This window comes from Photinus pyralis, unplaced genomic scaffold (assembly GCF_008802855.1).
Source record: "Photinus pyralis isolate 1611_PpyrPB1 unplaced genomic scaffold, Ppyr1.3 Ppyr1.4_LG1, whole genome shotgun sequence".
Classification (NCBI taxonomy): domain Eukaryota; kingdom Metazoa; phylum Arthropoda; class Insecta; order Coleoptera; family Lampyridae; genus Photinus; species Photinus pyralis.
Window position 1 is genome coordinate 57,742,972 of NW_022170249.1, and position 15,222 is coordinate 57,758,193.

Genomic DNA, 15,222 nt, shown 5'->3' on the forward strand with positions numbered 1-15,222 from the left:
CTCGAATAATACAACACGAAAAATAGTGCTTTCCATTTAAAAAAAGATACCCTCTTAGTTCTGTAGACGCACGCCACTATAAATAATTATTAGGCTTGCAGATTTACTTTTTTTTTAATGATTTTTGATACCATACTACTGTGCTTTCGCATAACGAAAAAATATCGCTTTTGTTCAACGCAAACTAGCTAGGTATATCCAATAAAGTGTACTCTTTAAGAATATGTACTAAATTTGCCATAAAAAAATTAATACTCCTTTGACCATGCAGAAGTACGCCACTGACCACAAATTTAAAGTATACACAGATTAGTAGCAAACGTTTTAGAATTTTGTGGAAGACGAGTACTCCCCGAGTTCCGACTTCTGGCTGGAGGGATTATTGAAGGTTGAGTGGATTTTACGGATTAAATTCTTAGTTTTTGGAGTTGGATAAAAACTTTTTTATTAGACAATAATTTTGTAATATTTGACACCTCGTGCAGACTTTTTTAACGTCAATTTTACCCTAACGGGAACCTATGTGATATTTCAGTGACAGCAATATCTTCTTCTTGTTAACATATGGTTTGACTCAGGCACAGCACGTGTGATTTGCCACCTTCATATTTATATTTTCATAGATGTTGCCACATCTGCGTTACAGTTCTTCAAATTTTGGAAACGAGGAGACGCGAATTTTTTTCTGGTGCTCCATTTATCACACTTAATCGTCCCTTCAGCAAAACAATATCACCCTGTATAGGAGCAAAAATGAACAGTTTTTAGTATTAGAATCAATCTATCAACAACAATTTATCATTTGCATATTGTTGAAAGAAGCGGTGTAAAATGGATCGTTAAATATGTTATTTGTGACAAATTTGGATAATAAATGGAATTGTTAACTAATATTAAGTAGATTGTAAAAGAAACGGCTATAACTCAAGTTTATGAAAAGTGAAATTAATCATTTGTAAGTAAATGCAGAAGAAAAAAGCTGTGTTGTTGTAAAGTTTATATTACGTGTGCAAGTAATAGCTTACCTGTGACTTGAAAGTTTGTTATTTAAATCGTGTTCGTTCCGTAGTTACTCACGTAATAAATGCTTTACGGCAACCTATCGATATATGTCGTGCTTCGTGTGATTGATCTTTTTGTAAATGTTTAAATAAAAGAAATGATCGTGATTGATTTTATTTTCTTGCTCCATTTTCTGCGGAGGATAATTAAAGCGAACGAATTGTATACAAATAAAAAGTGTTACGTCGGGTCAACGGATATTTTGTCTTATGACTAATTTTAGCAATAAATCGATTGGTGTCCGGCGCAAAGTTTTTAGAGAATAAATCTGACATTACTGAGATGAGCCGACTAACGCATTTTTTAAATATTCAAGCCGGAATGTTCGGTACTTGGTCTTTGATTGCAGAAGTTCTAAAACGTACGTAAAAATCTTCAAGTTGCCTTATTTCAGTATTGTGATAAAGAAATAAGAAAACTGTTGATGGTCAATTGTTGGTAGACCGCGAGGAATGTCGGTTTCGCATTATGACAACGCAAAGACCATTCCAGGACGAAGACCAGTTTTAACACAAATAGAAAAATTCGATGCTTCGGTCATTTCAAACGACAGGGGTGTAACCGCGGCTACTAATTTTGAGCTCGAACAAAATTTTCACAAATCTTCAATTTTCTAAATTACCGCTTGTTATAAACACATTATAGGAATCAATATTTACCTGGGCTACCAAAACGGACATAATGATAATAATAATGGAGGACACCACTTGACAGCTGTTAACTAAATGTCTCTTAAAAAGCAATTTGGTATACGCGTAGTATATCGATTACATTCGTAGTCGTAAGCGCCTACTTCCTACAAAATTTTCTGTTAAATTTATTTCGTTCACCCCGTGGTAGCAGTTAGGAATTATTCCGCGACATTTGCATTTCATTGCGATTCTCCGTTTGAATATAATCTTAATTTGATGGAATGCCACCAGATAAGTATCACTGAACATACTTTTGCACTACACCATATCCCGTGGTATGTTGACGATACATTCTCGTGGGCGCGGTTCCATCATTACCTATACTATCCGTGCACGACATATAGGTAAGTACAATTTCTCCAAATATCGTCAACCCTCTATAAAATAATCGATCTTGTCATAAAAACGAACTGGGCTTTCATAAATTTATAACGAATGAAAGAACCACCTATAAATTTCAGTTTTTAAACTAAAATTATTAAAACAAAAAATGACGTACGCTTTCTTTAACTTTTCGACGAAATAATCTTGTAACTGTAGAATGTAATCGGTCGCTTTTAGGACTACTTTTGACATCTTTCTTATTGCTGAACTAAATATGGCCATGGCGAGTTCAACTACGTTAATCCCCAGCGTCACTTGCTCTAAATTCTTTCTTGGGTTTTTGCAAATGCTCTTTAATAATTTAATACCTTCGTCATTATCAAAAAAGTAGCCATTCATTTCGAAGGCGCGACGCGTGTTTGAAATTCTATTCTATTTTAACCAACGTCAAAATTAAGTGGAACTAAAGGATTTAACCTTTTGCCGTTCAAGTAAAAAAATCTTCAGTATTAAATAACAGGAAGTAGTTATTTCTATCGATTATAGAATAATATATGTAGTGCTAATCTAATATAAAGTATGCAGTTCATCTATTCCAAAGGCCTGGGGGGTCAAGGTTAATGGTATATTGTTGAATTGCATAAACATTTTGTTTTATGTTGAATGTGGAATATAACTGAACAAATTCATTAAACTTTAACAACAGTGAGAGCAAAAGTTTGCATTACTTTATTATGATAAAGTAGTTGTCGGTATCGAAACGGCCAGCGGTGTGTGTGGCAGCATTTTCAAATATATTATTGATTTAATCATTAATAAAAAACACTATTTATTCAGTGGTTTAAAGAATTAGAACGTATATCCGATCACTGAAGAATTTGTCAAAACAAGTCATGTCAGTTTAGTAAATTAAGTACTGTCTCCCAGAGGCGTAGCCAGAGGGGGTTACTGGGGCTGTAGTCCCCCGGACTTGGCTTTCTAAAAAATTGATGTTTGTGTAAAATTAAATCACTTTTTGAGAAATAAAACTGAATAGGTAGGTAATAATGTCCATTTCTACAAAAGGATTAGGTATAGTTACATTACGCCAACAGGAAATAACATGTCTATAGCACAGGATGTTGGAAGAAATGTTCAGTGCAATTTGTCGTACGTTAGGAAAAATAAGTGTAAAGAAAAAGGATATTAGTATGTCTATGTACTTGAAATCTATAAAGACCCGTTTATTTTATGTTTAAAAATATTACAAGTTTCTTCTAGTCATTTTATTCCAATATGTCGATACCTTCAAACCAGAAACGTAAATTTAACTAATGCTGTTTGTGAAATTAAATTATTAGAATCGATATTTAAAGAATACAGAAATAATTGCGACGCAGAGTTTACCAACCTCCTTAATTCCTTTCTTTACGCCTGAAGAATATTTCGAACGATCCATTTGTATTCCTTTCATAGACCATATTTTTTCTGGAACGCGATATTCCACGTTGTTTCAAAAAGTTGCTTCTCTTTAGTGCCAAATTTTTCGGAAGTTAAATATTTTGAGCATTGCTTTACCTTGCAAGTTAAACGTTGACGCCAAGAAAACCCTAAAAGAAATCAAAGGTAACAACAGATTACAGCCAAACCTAAAAAAGGTATTCTCTAAGTCAGGCATGCCAAACTCATTTATCGCCAAGGGCCATTTTAAGGGTTCCAGATACAGCTGCGGGCCACATCATAAAAAAGTTCACATTAAGAAAATTTTGATTTTTTACTATTAACATAAAAAGTAGGTATGCAAAATAATACAATAAAACGAAAAAATACAAAGAATCATAAAATCGTTTTTGAGACTGCAATCGTGTATCTCAGCTGTTTTTAAAGATAACAGACGTGCGGTTTTCGGTACCCTGTACCAGTTTTTGTTATAACAACTGAAACAAACAGAATCAATCCAACTAAGTGCGTTTGTTTCTTATAAGATTCAGGGTAAAAACGAAAAGGTTGACTTTTTGGGATGTTATCAATCATACCTTACTACCGATGTACGATAGAAAAAAGGTAAAAACTACCTATATTAGATATGTTGACGTAGAACCAGTAGCGTAATAAAAAAAAATTGAATCACAGTTTCTGAGATTGAACCCAAACTTGATATTTTTTAAATGTAACACCCTGTATTTTAACGTCAATTTTTTGCATTTCTTTTTCGTGATTACATTGATGAATCATCCTATATTTTTTTAAATTGTATAATCATATTTTTCAAAATGACATGTTTCTACACCCAGTCATTTTTATTGATTTGACATCGGCTGCCTTAGTTACCATGGATCCAATAAACAGAACAAAATCTCCATGAATCCATGGCCTACTATTTAAAAAAGTAAAAAATAACTTTTTTATTAATTTTCATCGATAAGATTAAAAAATATAGGTTGTGATACATCAATGTATTCAGGAAAAGGTATGAAAAGCAATTGACGTTGAGATATACAGGGCTTTTCGTTTCGATCAAATCTCAGAAATGGCAATCCAAAAGTGTTACTAAGCCGCTGAATTCTACGTAACAATATCTAAAATAGCAAGTTTTTATCTTTTTTCTATCTTACATCGGTAGTAAGGTATGATAACATTCCAAAAAGTCAAACTTTTCGTTTTCACCCTGTATTTAAGAAAAAAACGTAGCTAGATTGGTTTGGGGTATTATACGTTACACCAAAAAGTGGCAGAGGGTCGCGAAAACCGCAAGTCTCTGCCTTTAAAAACACTACAATCTCAACCAAAATAGGACACACGGTACAATTAAATTTTATAATTGGCAAACATCGTTATGGGCCGCAGGGTGCAAAACGGCGGGCCGCGTGTTTGACATGCCTGCTCTAAGTAAACGAAATGCAAATGGCGATACTTACGATAAGAAACAAACAACGCAAATTTACAACCTTACTCGGAGTATAGGCGAATCCCATCCAAACTAATTAGTTCGGAATCCCCAAATTATGAAGAACTCAATCGCCAGAGATCAGTATATATGGATGATGGCGATTGAAATTCCATGCGTTCTCCGCTGTTTGATTAGGCAACGTGTACTTTAATAAGGCTTAGGAAAGCAGGAGAAAAATGACAATCGGCAACCAAAAATCACGGCGCGGCCAATCTGCGCGGTTAAAATCGCGTTATTAAATTCCAACAATAGCCGGAGTCAGCCATTAAATTGGTTTAAATTTTACGGAGATCTTTCAATAAATAACAAAACCGTAAGCAATAATAATGTTTTGTAATGGAGAAAATAAATCGCTACAATTTCTCTTGGCTCAGGTGCCAGAGCTATAAGCTACCGACCTGCAAAAGAACGAACTAAATATATAGGAGTAGGCTTCGGATGGACGGACAGAGCAATACTCCGTTGGAAAATGCGCTAAAAAAGTAGCGCGGGTAAAAAAATCTGGTAGTCCTCCACAGAACCACTAAACGTGTTAGATAATGAACTAAATTTTCGAAAATAGGAAAAATGAAGGCTTGAAATGGTTGTGGTTTGTGGTTCTAAATTTGACCGCCGCTTTACATGGACAATGCATTTATACAGGGTGTTTTTTGGGAGCTTTAGTTACACGTTTCTGAGAAAGCGAAATAGGTAGGTTTTTGAAAATTTCTGCAGTTCTTTTGATACACAGTGCACAGAGAAAGAATAGGGCTTAAAAAAAGTTAAGTTGCGTACGACCGCACCTATGTAGATCCAAATTTAAAAAATGTCAAAAACTAAAAACTCCGTTTTTTAAAATGAAATAACCATTTACTTACTATTGCATTAGATAGAGAATCGAAATAGGCATATATTTTGATATTACATGTTCCTATAGCTATCTTTAACAGTTTCTGAGTTATTCTGAATTGATTCCATTTTTTCCGGATTTTCTGTTCAGTAGTAAAGTAGTAGTAGTAAATGTTTTGAAAATTGAGTAAATCGAGCATTAATTTACTCCAAAATATAGGTATATTTCCCGTATTAGTCATAATAATAGTATTTTACATTATTAGCCAGGTAAGTGAGTTTTTACTGGCGATAGGAGAAGTTGACTAGCGAGCCATTAGGCGAGCTTGTCATCTCCTAGAGCCAGTAAAAACTATTACCTGGCGTATAATGTACAATATTTTATTTGTTACTCATTTGTAAACGTAAATAATTAGTTCTTAAATTGATCTTGAAGAAATGTCTAAAATATCATGTTATCCATGTAACAGAGACTTCGCATTAATTCTGGCCAATGAAATTACTAGATTACTAACTTGTAAAATTTTTACAGGTCTGCTGTCAGTTTTACAGGTCTGCTGTCAGTTTTACAAGTCAGTAGCGTTTAAACATGACGTTTACCCGTTTGCGTTTTGTCTTGTTAATCAACGTTTACAACTGAGTAACAAATAAAATATATAACTTTGAAACCCATTTCTATAACTACGAGTACAGTTGTAGTCGTTGTGGTTTGTTTGAACTCGTTCCCATGTTCCAGGAAGTTGGACAAATGTTTTCGGAACTGGATTATCCGTAAAAGGTTAGGATACAATCGATCTATTTTTGGGAAGCAGATTTTCCGAAATTAGCAAGAGTATAATGAAAATGGGTTTTGGTACATTTCAGTAGGGTAAAATGTTGGCACTTTGAACTCGAAACGTCGATTCATTTTCACGATCAACTGTGGGAGTTTTGTACGAAGAAATGTTCAAATTAAGAGTGTCATTTCATTAAAAACTATTCTTCAAACTTCTATACATTAATTAAGAATATTTTGAATTAAATTTCTCACTCGTATTATTTAAAAAATAACGTTTCACTGGGAAAACATTGGCCTTGAAGTAGTAATAATTTGTAAAAAATCTTATGAATTTTTAATTTTATTTGGTTTCGTTCATTCAGTAAAAAATGACAAAGACTAAAATGAGAACTTTCTAAAATTCCAACGATGGGCAGTAGTTTTAATACCAAAAAAAGTTAGTTTTGAATGTGGCATAACCACTTGAAGTGAAACGAACAATTTCAACTTTGGGGGCCAGTACCATAACTGCAAATGTCTGTAATAACACATTTATTTGCTTATTACGTGACCTATTTTTACATTTATATAATAAAGAACCCCATATTTGGTACGTGATATGAGCAGATTTGAAATTAATAGTACATTATATATCAAGGTAGAGAAGTCCACTATTATTGCCTGAGCACCAAGATTACATCTCGAGGCGCTTGCGCCGAAGGGTGTAAGGTGCGAAGGCAATAATAGACTTCTCTACCGTGGTATATATACTATTTTTTTCACTACTAGCACTTGAAATCCTCTAAATTAACATATTATATTGATAGAGAGTTAACGGTTGGACAGAATTGTTTGTTTCTTAATTTAACATGTCAATCAAGTACGTGGAAGTACAAGTCAAACAGGCCGTATTTTGTTCTGTCATTGAGATTTTTCAAAGAGTAATTTCGTTCGAATTTTTTCAAAATGTGATAATTTTAGGTATGTAATTTCTCTTGAAATTGCGAATGGTGGCAATTATTCGTTTTAGAGAACTTGTCTAAACGTTCATTGAGCGAAACTTCGGGTTGTGTTTTCTAAAAGTGACAGCGTGACGGTTCTCATTATTGACTACTAGTTAATAATAAAAAATTATTAACCACTTTGAACAAATGCCGAGAAAGCCTACTTTACAAGTGGAAAAAAGGTTAATAATCATGTCATCAGACGCTAGTAGTGAAAAAAATTACTTTATACTTCACAGTTTTTTTTTTAATTCGTATGCATTTATTCGTTAACAAAGCGCGTTTGCATCATAATTAAATTGTTTTATAATTAAAGGCATGTGAGGAATTTTCTATTGGCGTAGGTACTGTGCATGATTCGAATGTCAGTTATTTCCCTTGGCTCGTTATAAAATTGGTTAACTTTCTGTAACGGTGACGCGGTGCAACTCGCTACATGTAATCGTGCGAAGCTCCTATGGCTGGTTGGTTTGTTCGTGATGGGCTTCGATTAAATTGAGGAAGGACCACTTCCTAAATTTCAAACGTGATATTCACATTATTGTATAATAATATTTCGATTACGTAAACAATTTGCGTTATGTAAAACCATAAAAATCTGAAAATGATAATTTCATTAATTAAAAATTGTTGAGAATATAATTAGTCATGGTGAATAGATAATCTAACATTTTTTTATAACCTATGTCGCGATTATTTATTTATTCAATGTGGATCGTAAAAATCCCGTGTTTTTCACTGTTTTCTCACGCGCTGTTTGTCGCGGCCAAGAGTGAATAGTAATAAAAACGAGCAGGTAAGGCCGTGTTGGATATTTAATTAAATTGCGGTCGTTAGCATTTAAAAAGTAATTAAGAAACAGCCCTTACAAAGATAAGTAAAATAATTTAAAACAGCCTAACAGCAGTCAACAACACATTAGAAAAGTGTCTGGTGCAAAAAAATAAACGAGTTTTAGGTCGTGCCAAAAGTAGGTGTGGTGGTAATAAAAGCGGAGTGCACTGGACCTGGTTGTAAAATACAGAAATGCATAACGAACGATCACCTACGCTTGAAGTTATCAAAACATTGTGTCGAAGGAGATGAGTACTATCTTCCCAGAAAGGCCGCAGGTGCGTTTAGTACATCTTGTAATAAAGCAATAAATCTACATTCCAACGTGTACGTATATTCCGCAATTAAAATTGTTCACTACGAATTGATCCAGAAATGTAATTAACTTGCACGTAGTTATCATTGCAATCTCAACATGGATCACCAAGGTAACAAAAAAACTGATTTTAGTACCTAAAACCTTTCTCTTTTTCCAATTTTATTGCATTAAATATGCATAGCAAATACAAAAGCTCGATAAGGTGCAGTAGCTATTTTCGCTAGTCACGCAAATGCTATTGCATATTTACATAAGCCGCCAGCAAATATATATAGAGTGCTCAATTTTATGAAATATTACAATAATTTTACTCGTTTTTTCTTTGTTTCAGATGCCATTGGTAAGTGGACGCCAGTAATATTCCTGCGGTCTTAAGGTAGGGCTAGATAACGCAAAAACACCATATTAACTTGATCTTTTATCTAAACTACACGTATTTTATTAGATCTAACTGCTGATGGACACGTATTTTACATAGGGAACGGTTAGTACAAAACAAACCTTTACTTTCTTGGTGGAACAGAAAATGCACGAATTTGTATGTCATTATTTAATACGAGGCATATTTTTTTTAACACGCAAACCACAATCGATCAGAAAAGGGCGACGTAATTCACCTAATCGAGCCCTTTTATATTCTCTTTGGATTTCAACGATTTTTACGGCATTATTTGAATTCATTATATCGTTCCGGAAGAGTCGAAAAACCTGTGGCTGTTGAAGTAACACAATGAACAGAAAACCACAAAATTCTCGTATTAAAACGCACGCGTTTCAACAATAATTCTTTCATCATCAGCACAACAGTTGTTGCCGACTTTTTAAATTGAGATACAGGATGTTGTCAAACTTTTAGTGGTACGTATAATAACACTAATAATGGCGAAAATTTCAATTACTGGTTTTAGTGTCTTGTTAGGCTTTCATTGTATCAATAATCGTTACTATTTCGAACGCAAGTTTGTTTAAGGTAACAAGCAGTTGAAAAGCAAAGTCATGAATTTGAAACTATTATGCAAAAAAAAATAAAATCCCACAACTTAGCCCCATTTTCTATTTTTTTAAATTGTCGGTAGCCACATGATGGCCCTACTTTGATTTTTACTTCTGATTTGTGATTTACGAGTGGGACAAGTTTAACGATTAACATGAATTAACGTCAATCACGTTTGAAAAGTTCCTTTTTATATTAATATAACTACATATTAACAAATTAATAATTTTCAACTCGCCTTTTCGACATACAGGGTGTTACACGACCGTTCGAAAAAAAAAATCGGGTTGTAGAGGGCATCAAAACAAGCACTTTTTCCAAATAAACCGAGGGTCCAACGTGGTTCGTTTGGGAGCCACCCCCCAAAGAGTGTTGAAATCTGCATTTCTTCTTTAATTTTTTTCTCAGCAACCATAAGAGTTACAAAGTCGGGTGGCATGTCTTTGAATAGGTTTTTGGGTATGCTCTTTCCGATTTTGCAATTTTTTTTCAAAATTCCTACCCCTAAAGGGCGCACCCCTAAACTAGGGTGCAAAAAAAAATTCTGATTTCGACGAAATTTGGTATCTGGGGTTTTTTAAACATGAAAATCACGAATCTGAAATTAGTTTTTGAAAATTCGAAAAAAAAAGTTCCACTGCAATTCTTGGCGGGACAACGAAAATAGAGATAATTCCACGAAATTTGTTTTGTACATACTAAACGAGTTAAGGAACAAAACTGTCGAACAGTTTTTTAAAATAACTTTTCAAACAAAAGTTATACTCATTTGAATGTTGGTCCTTCGGGTCGCGAAGTGCCCCAAGCCTACTAGTAAGCCATAATTTCGCATGTGTTGGTTGACAATGTCGCAAAAACAAAAGATTAACGGTTTGAGTCGATATTTTGTTATTTGGAATTAATTCGGTCATTAAATGATTAAAAAATTCGATGTATCGATTAAAACACCTACCAAGGTATCTTAAAGCGCTGATTTGTCCTTAAAAGGAGCGTGTTCTTTTGGAAGTTATTTTTCAACCTAAGATTATGAAAATTTTTGATCATAGTGAAAAAGTATCATACGGAAAGTGATTTGACTTTTTCCCCTTCCTTATTTAGATAATAAATAATCGATCAGCGCTTTAAGATACCTTGGTAGGTGTTTTAATCGATACATCGAATTTTTTAATCATTTAATGACCGAATTAATTCCAAAACTGTCGAACAGTTTTTTAAAATAACTTTTGTTTGAAAAGTTATTTTAAAAAACTGTTCGACAGTTTTGTTCCTTAACTCGTTTAGTATGTACACAACAAATTTCGTGGAATTATCTCTATTTTCGTTGTCCCGCCAAGAATTGCAGTGGAACTTTTTTTTCCGAATTTTCAAAAACTAATTTCAGATTCGTGATTTTCATGTTAAAAAACCCCAGATACCAAATTTCGTCGAAATCAGAATTTTTTTTGCACCCTAGTTTAGGGGTGCGCCCTTTAGGGGTAGGAATTTTGAAAAAAAAATTGCAAAATCGGAAAGAGCATACCCAAAAACCTATTCAAAGACATGCCACCCGACTTTGTAACTCTTATGGTTGCTGAGAAAAAAATTAAAGAAGAAATGCAGATTTCAACACTCTTTGGGGGGTGGCTCCCAAACGAAACACGTTGGACCCTCGATTTATTTGGAAAAAGTGCTTGTTTTGATGCCCTCTACAACCCGATTTTTTTTTTTCGAACGGTCGTGTAACACCCTGTATACCAAAGTTTGAAGTGTGCCACGTCAAATGTGAAGTATTACTAGATTTTCAAACGAAAAATGTATCGCTGATATTGACCTGAATTGTGTAAAGTAAAACACATGTTTGTTAACGAAGAGCTGCATAATATGTTTTGAGTGTTAATATAAACGAATAGAAGAAAATGAGACTCAAAAATTTTTTTATTTTTCTATAGGCTATCGATTTCGACTTAAGACGTCATCATCAGGCCGAGCTGGAAGATTTACATTAAATATGAAGCAAACAGAGTAATATAAAATTGTTAGTTGTTGGTTTATATTAATCGGTTTGCTTAATATTTAATGTAAAACTTCCAGATCGGCCTGATGATGACGTCGAAATCGATAGCCGATAGAAAAAATTAAAAAAATTTTCTCTCATTTTCGTCTATTCGTTTATAAAACACATGTTCCTGATGATCCGGTAAAATAGTATTTTATTTCGTACGTAATGTAACATACACATGGAACTATCCAACTTTGCTTCACCAGCAACACCAAAAAAGTATAATATAGCACACGGTAAACTGAGGCAAAGTAGAGGTGGGTCGGGATGAATATCGGGGTTCTTATATACACTAGCAACACGAGGAAAAAGTGAAAAGTAGCAAAAGTAAACCGGATAGGTGTTACTTAGTAACTTTCAAAAGAGAGGAGAGAATACTTACCAAAAGGCGAAACAAAGCCAGACTAAGAGATTCTGGTCTTGAAGTTAAAGAAATAAAATACTTGATAGGGGTAGAAAAACAATAATTGACGTCACAATCAAGGGTGATTTAACTGATCTGAATATTATAAATAGGAAACTGTCATATATAGATTTACGATGTCAACATTTAAATTTAAATTGATCTTAGTCAAAAGGGGGTCAACACGTAGTGAGAGAAAATATTAATATTAAAACAGGCTTCCGCAGAAAACAACGGAGCTATAATCGTTAAGTGAATATCAAGCAAATGTAATAGTTACAATTCGATTGTATCGAAAACCACTATGTAATCAAACGTTATATACAGGAGTTGGCGAAAAATAGAAATTACCTTTCAATTCTGGCCGCAGTGGCCGTCTGAATTCAAAAGGACGCATTCAGTCTAATCTGTAACAGATAACACAAACAAACAAACAAAAGGGATAGTAAATAGCGTGGCTACGTTCCTGATACATCACAGGTCTATGAACAACAAGGGGTTAAACTTATACTTATGTGCGATAACTCGTTGTTGCTTAATTTGGAATACTGGCCTTGGTGTTTGTGGAGTATAGATGGCACTAGTCTTCAGTTTGAGGTTTGAATCATTTTTGTTTAACTTAACTCAAAAACTATACACAGTGATATTTATTAAGGTGTACACATAGGATTTTTCCTGTATTATTTTCTCTGTCTACTTTTAAAAGGCAGTAAAAATATGGTTTAATTTGGCTATTGTTGCTTTGGTTTCCATATTTTTATTTTCGTTCGTGTGCGATGTATTCAACTGAAGAAAAGTTGATATTGTCAATTGATATAGTGCCGGTAACAGTTTAATGAGCGTAAGAGACTTATTTTCTGTGAAGTGTATAGTGGTAAACTAGGCGCCCTTCAGAAGAGTTTTTGTCTTTTAAGAGTAGACATGGGGAAAAACAATACACGTAATTCCCTATGTCTATTTCTTCACAAATATCACTAATTTTTTTTAAAAATTGTGGCTTGACTCGTTGTTGCAGAACACCATCCAAATGATTGAAATACATTTTGGCGGTTAAATATCCTAACCAATAGGACTCTTGACGAATTACCAGATCGCGGATGAATGAAAATTCTCTCTAATTTAGTCGTTTTACAAGGTATGTTCATCCAAATATGTACCATATAGGACTAAAGGTGTTCAGATGATGTAACTGAAAATATGAGTAAATGATAAAGGTTTTCCAAATATAGTCTTGCAGTAGTAATTTACTTGAATAGTAAAATGTTTAGAACTTCATTATACAACTGTGCAGAGTACTACCTGTACTTATATGGTTTTTTAACATGGCGCCTACATTGAACGCATTTTTACTAGTATCATCAATTTCGTTGGGAAAGCGTTCAAACGCATTATTTCAATGCTCAAAAAGTGAATTTGATACATTTCATTGAATGCGCGTTATTTGACTCAATCACCGAGTATAAAAATTTTGAAATTATACGTTAGAGTCTGGAATCGATATACGTGTCCCAGGCTTTGACTTAGTTCATTTATGATAACAAGTACACGTTGTCCTTATGTCAAAATCTCTTTTTACTTTGACTGTCAAATAGGAATCATTTTTAATGTTAACGGTATTGCTAATATAATAACGGGCAGTTAACCACCTCGATCCCATAACCGTAGGTATACCGTTTTAACGTAACGTAAAACGTTCAACAAGTTTATTCAAAATAGACAATATACAAGCTAATAAATATCAGTTTATCATCAATAATATATTTCGCAATGAGACTTTGAGACTAACTGTACTGTCTTGTTGTAGATTGCTGCATCTAACATATTCTTAACGCGTATTTCGCGAGGAGCTGCAAGCCATTATTTATTATGAATAATATGCAAAATTTTCTAGAAAAATTAATTTCGTAGGTATGCGGTTGATTCTGCTTTACTGCGCCATCGTCATTAGACATCAGATCAAAACATTAAAAAACATACTTTATATGAAAGTTGTTTTCGGATTGTGCAAACTGGTAAACAATGTCAAGATGAGTTTTCCTATGTAGACACTGTTTTTATCATATTTTTTGTTTGTTATGGAAACTTACTTTCTCAACATATATCGATTGCTTTGCTATAAGTAGCTCAAATATAATGTACGTGTATAAGACGGCGAGGGACCAAGATTCGACTTGGCGAAAAAGTGTTAAATTCAAATTTCCACCGGCTGTTGGGTAAACGGTTTTTAATTCTTCTATTTTTGTGCCAAGGAATAATGGAGCCCTGAACAAAAGCAGATTATAGTTGTCTTTTCCCACAACGTGCTCCCAATATGCATACCTATTGAATTGAAATTTGCGCACGGACATCGAAAAATGGCTAAACCCCCCAAATTCAATCGTTCTTGTCACCCCATAGCAGCAGTAAGAAAAACATATTAGCCGGATTAGGATGTTATTAATCTAGTTTTTGTCGCAATGACACACATGTAAACCCTATTTAGAGTTCCTGTGCACGTCAGGCTGATGTGGCCGCCGAATCCACCGCAAATAGATTACGTGATCCCATCTCGGAGATGCACCGCACGTCTTCTACGACTCAAACGAATTGCAACACGTTACGTTCCCATTTTGTCGCTGCTTACCCATTCTATTCGCTACCGATTTCCATCGATTTGGTTCTTCTGAAAGGAATTCGTATGCAAAACTAGGGGCATGGATCGTCCTTGATGGTCGTATATGGCGTGTATCAGTCTGGGTATATTCGAACTCGAGTTGAAGGGAAAAAATGAAGTAAGTACGTTAGGTTTAATCAGCCAGTAGACGGTAGCCATAAATAACTTTAACACTTGTTAAGTGACTTGGAAAAATATTATTCGCTGTTGGCTGTAGGTGTAGAAATATGTCGATTTAAATGTACTAGCTTTAATCATTTCTTTAATTTATTAGGGATGCTTAAGATTCGCTTAAAAGGAAATAAATTTTGCAAAGATTTCGTCGACTAAAAATATGTCGTTATTTTTAACAAATTTTTAAACGCAGCGAGCGTGTCAGAAATTC

The 15,222-nt window shown here is 34.0% G+C and overlaps 1 protein-coding gene across 4 annotated transcripts in view; it reads left to right on the top strand.

Annotated features, from left to right (window-relative positions):
• The window catches only part of LOC116160343 (homeobox protein homothorax), a 304,208-nt gene that overhangs the window by 142,027 nt on the left and 146,959 nt on the right, over positions 1–15,222 (top strand). For all 4 annotated transcript variants that reach the window (XM_031473530.1, XM_031473531.1, XM_031473532.1 and 1 more), the window contains exon 8: positions 9,081–9,089. In XM_031473530.1, the coding sequence (XP_031329390.1) occupies positions 9,081–9,089 (9 nt within the window). The remainder of the gene's footprint in view (positions 1–9,080; positions 9,090–15,222) is intronic.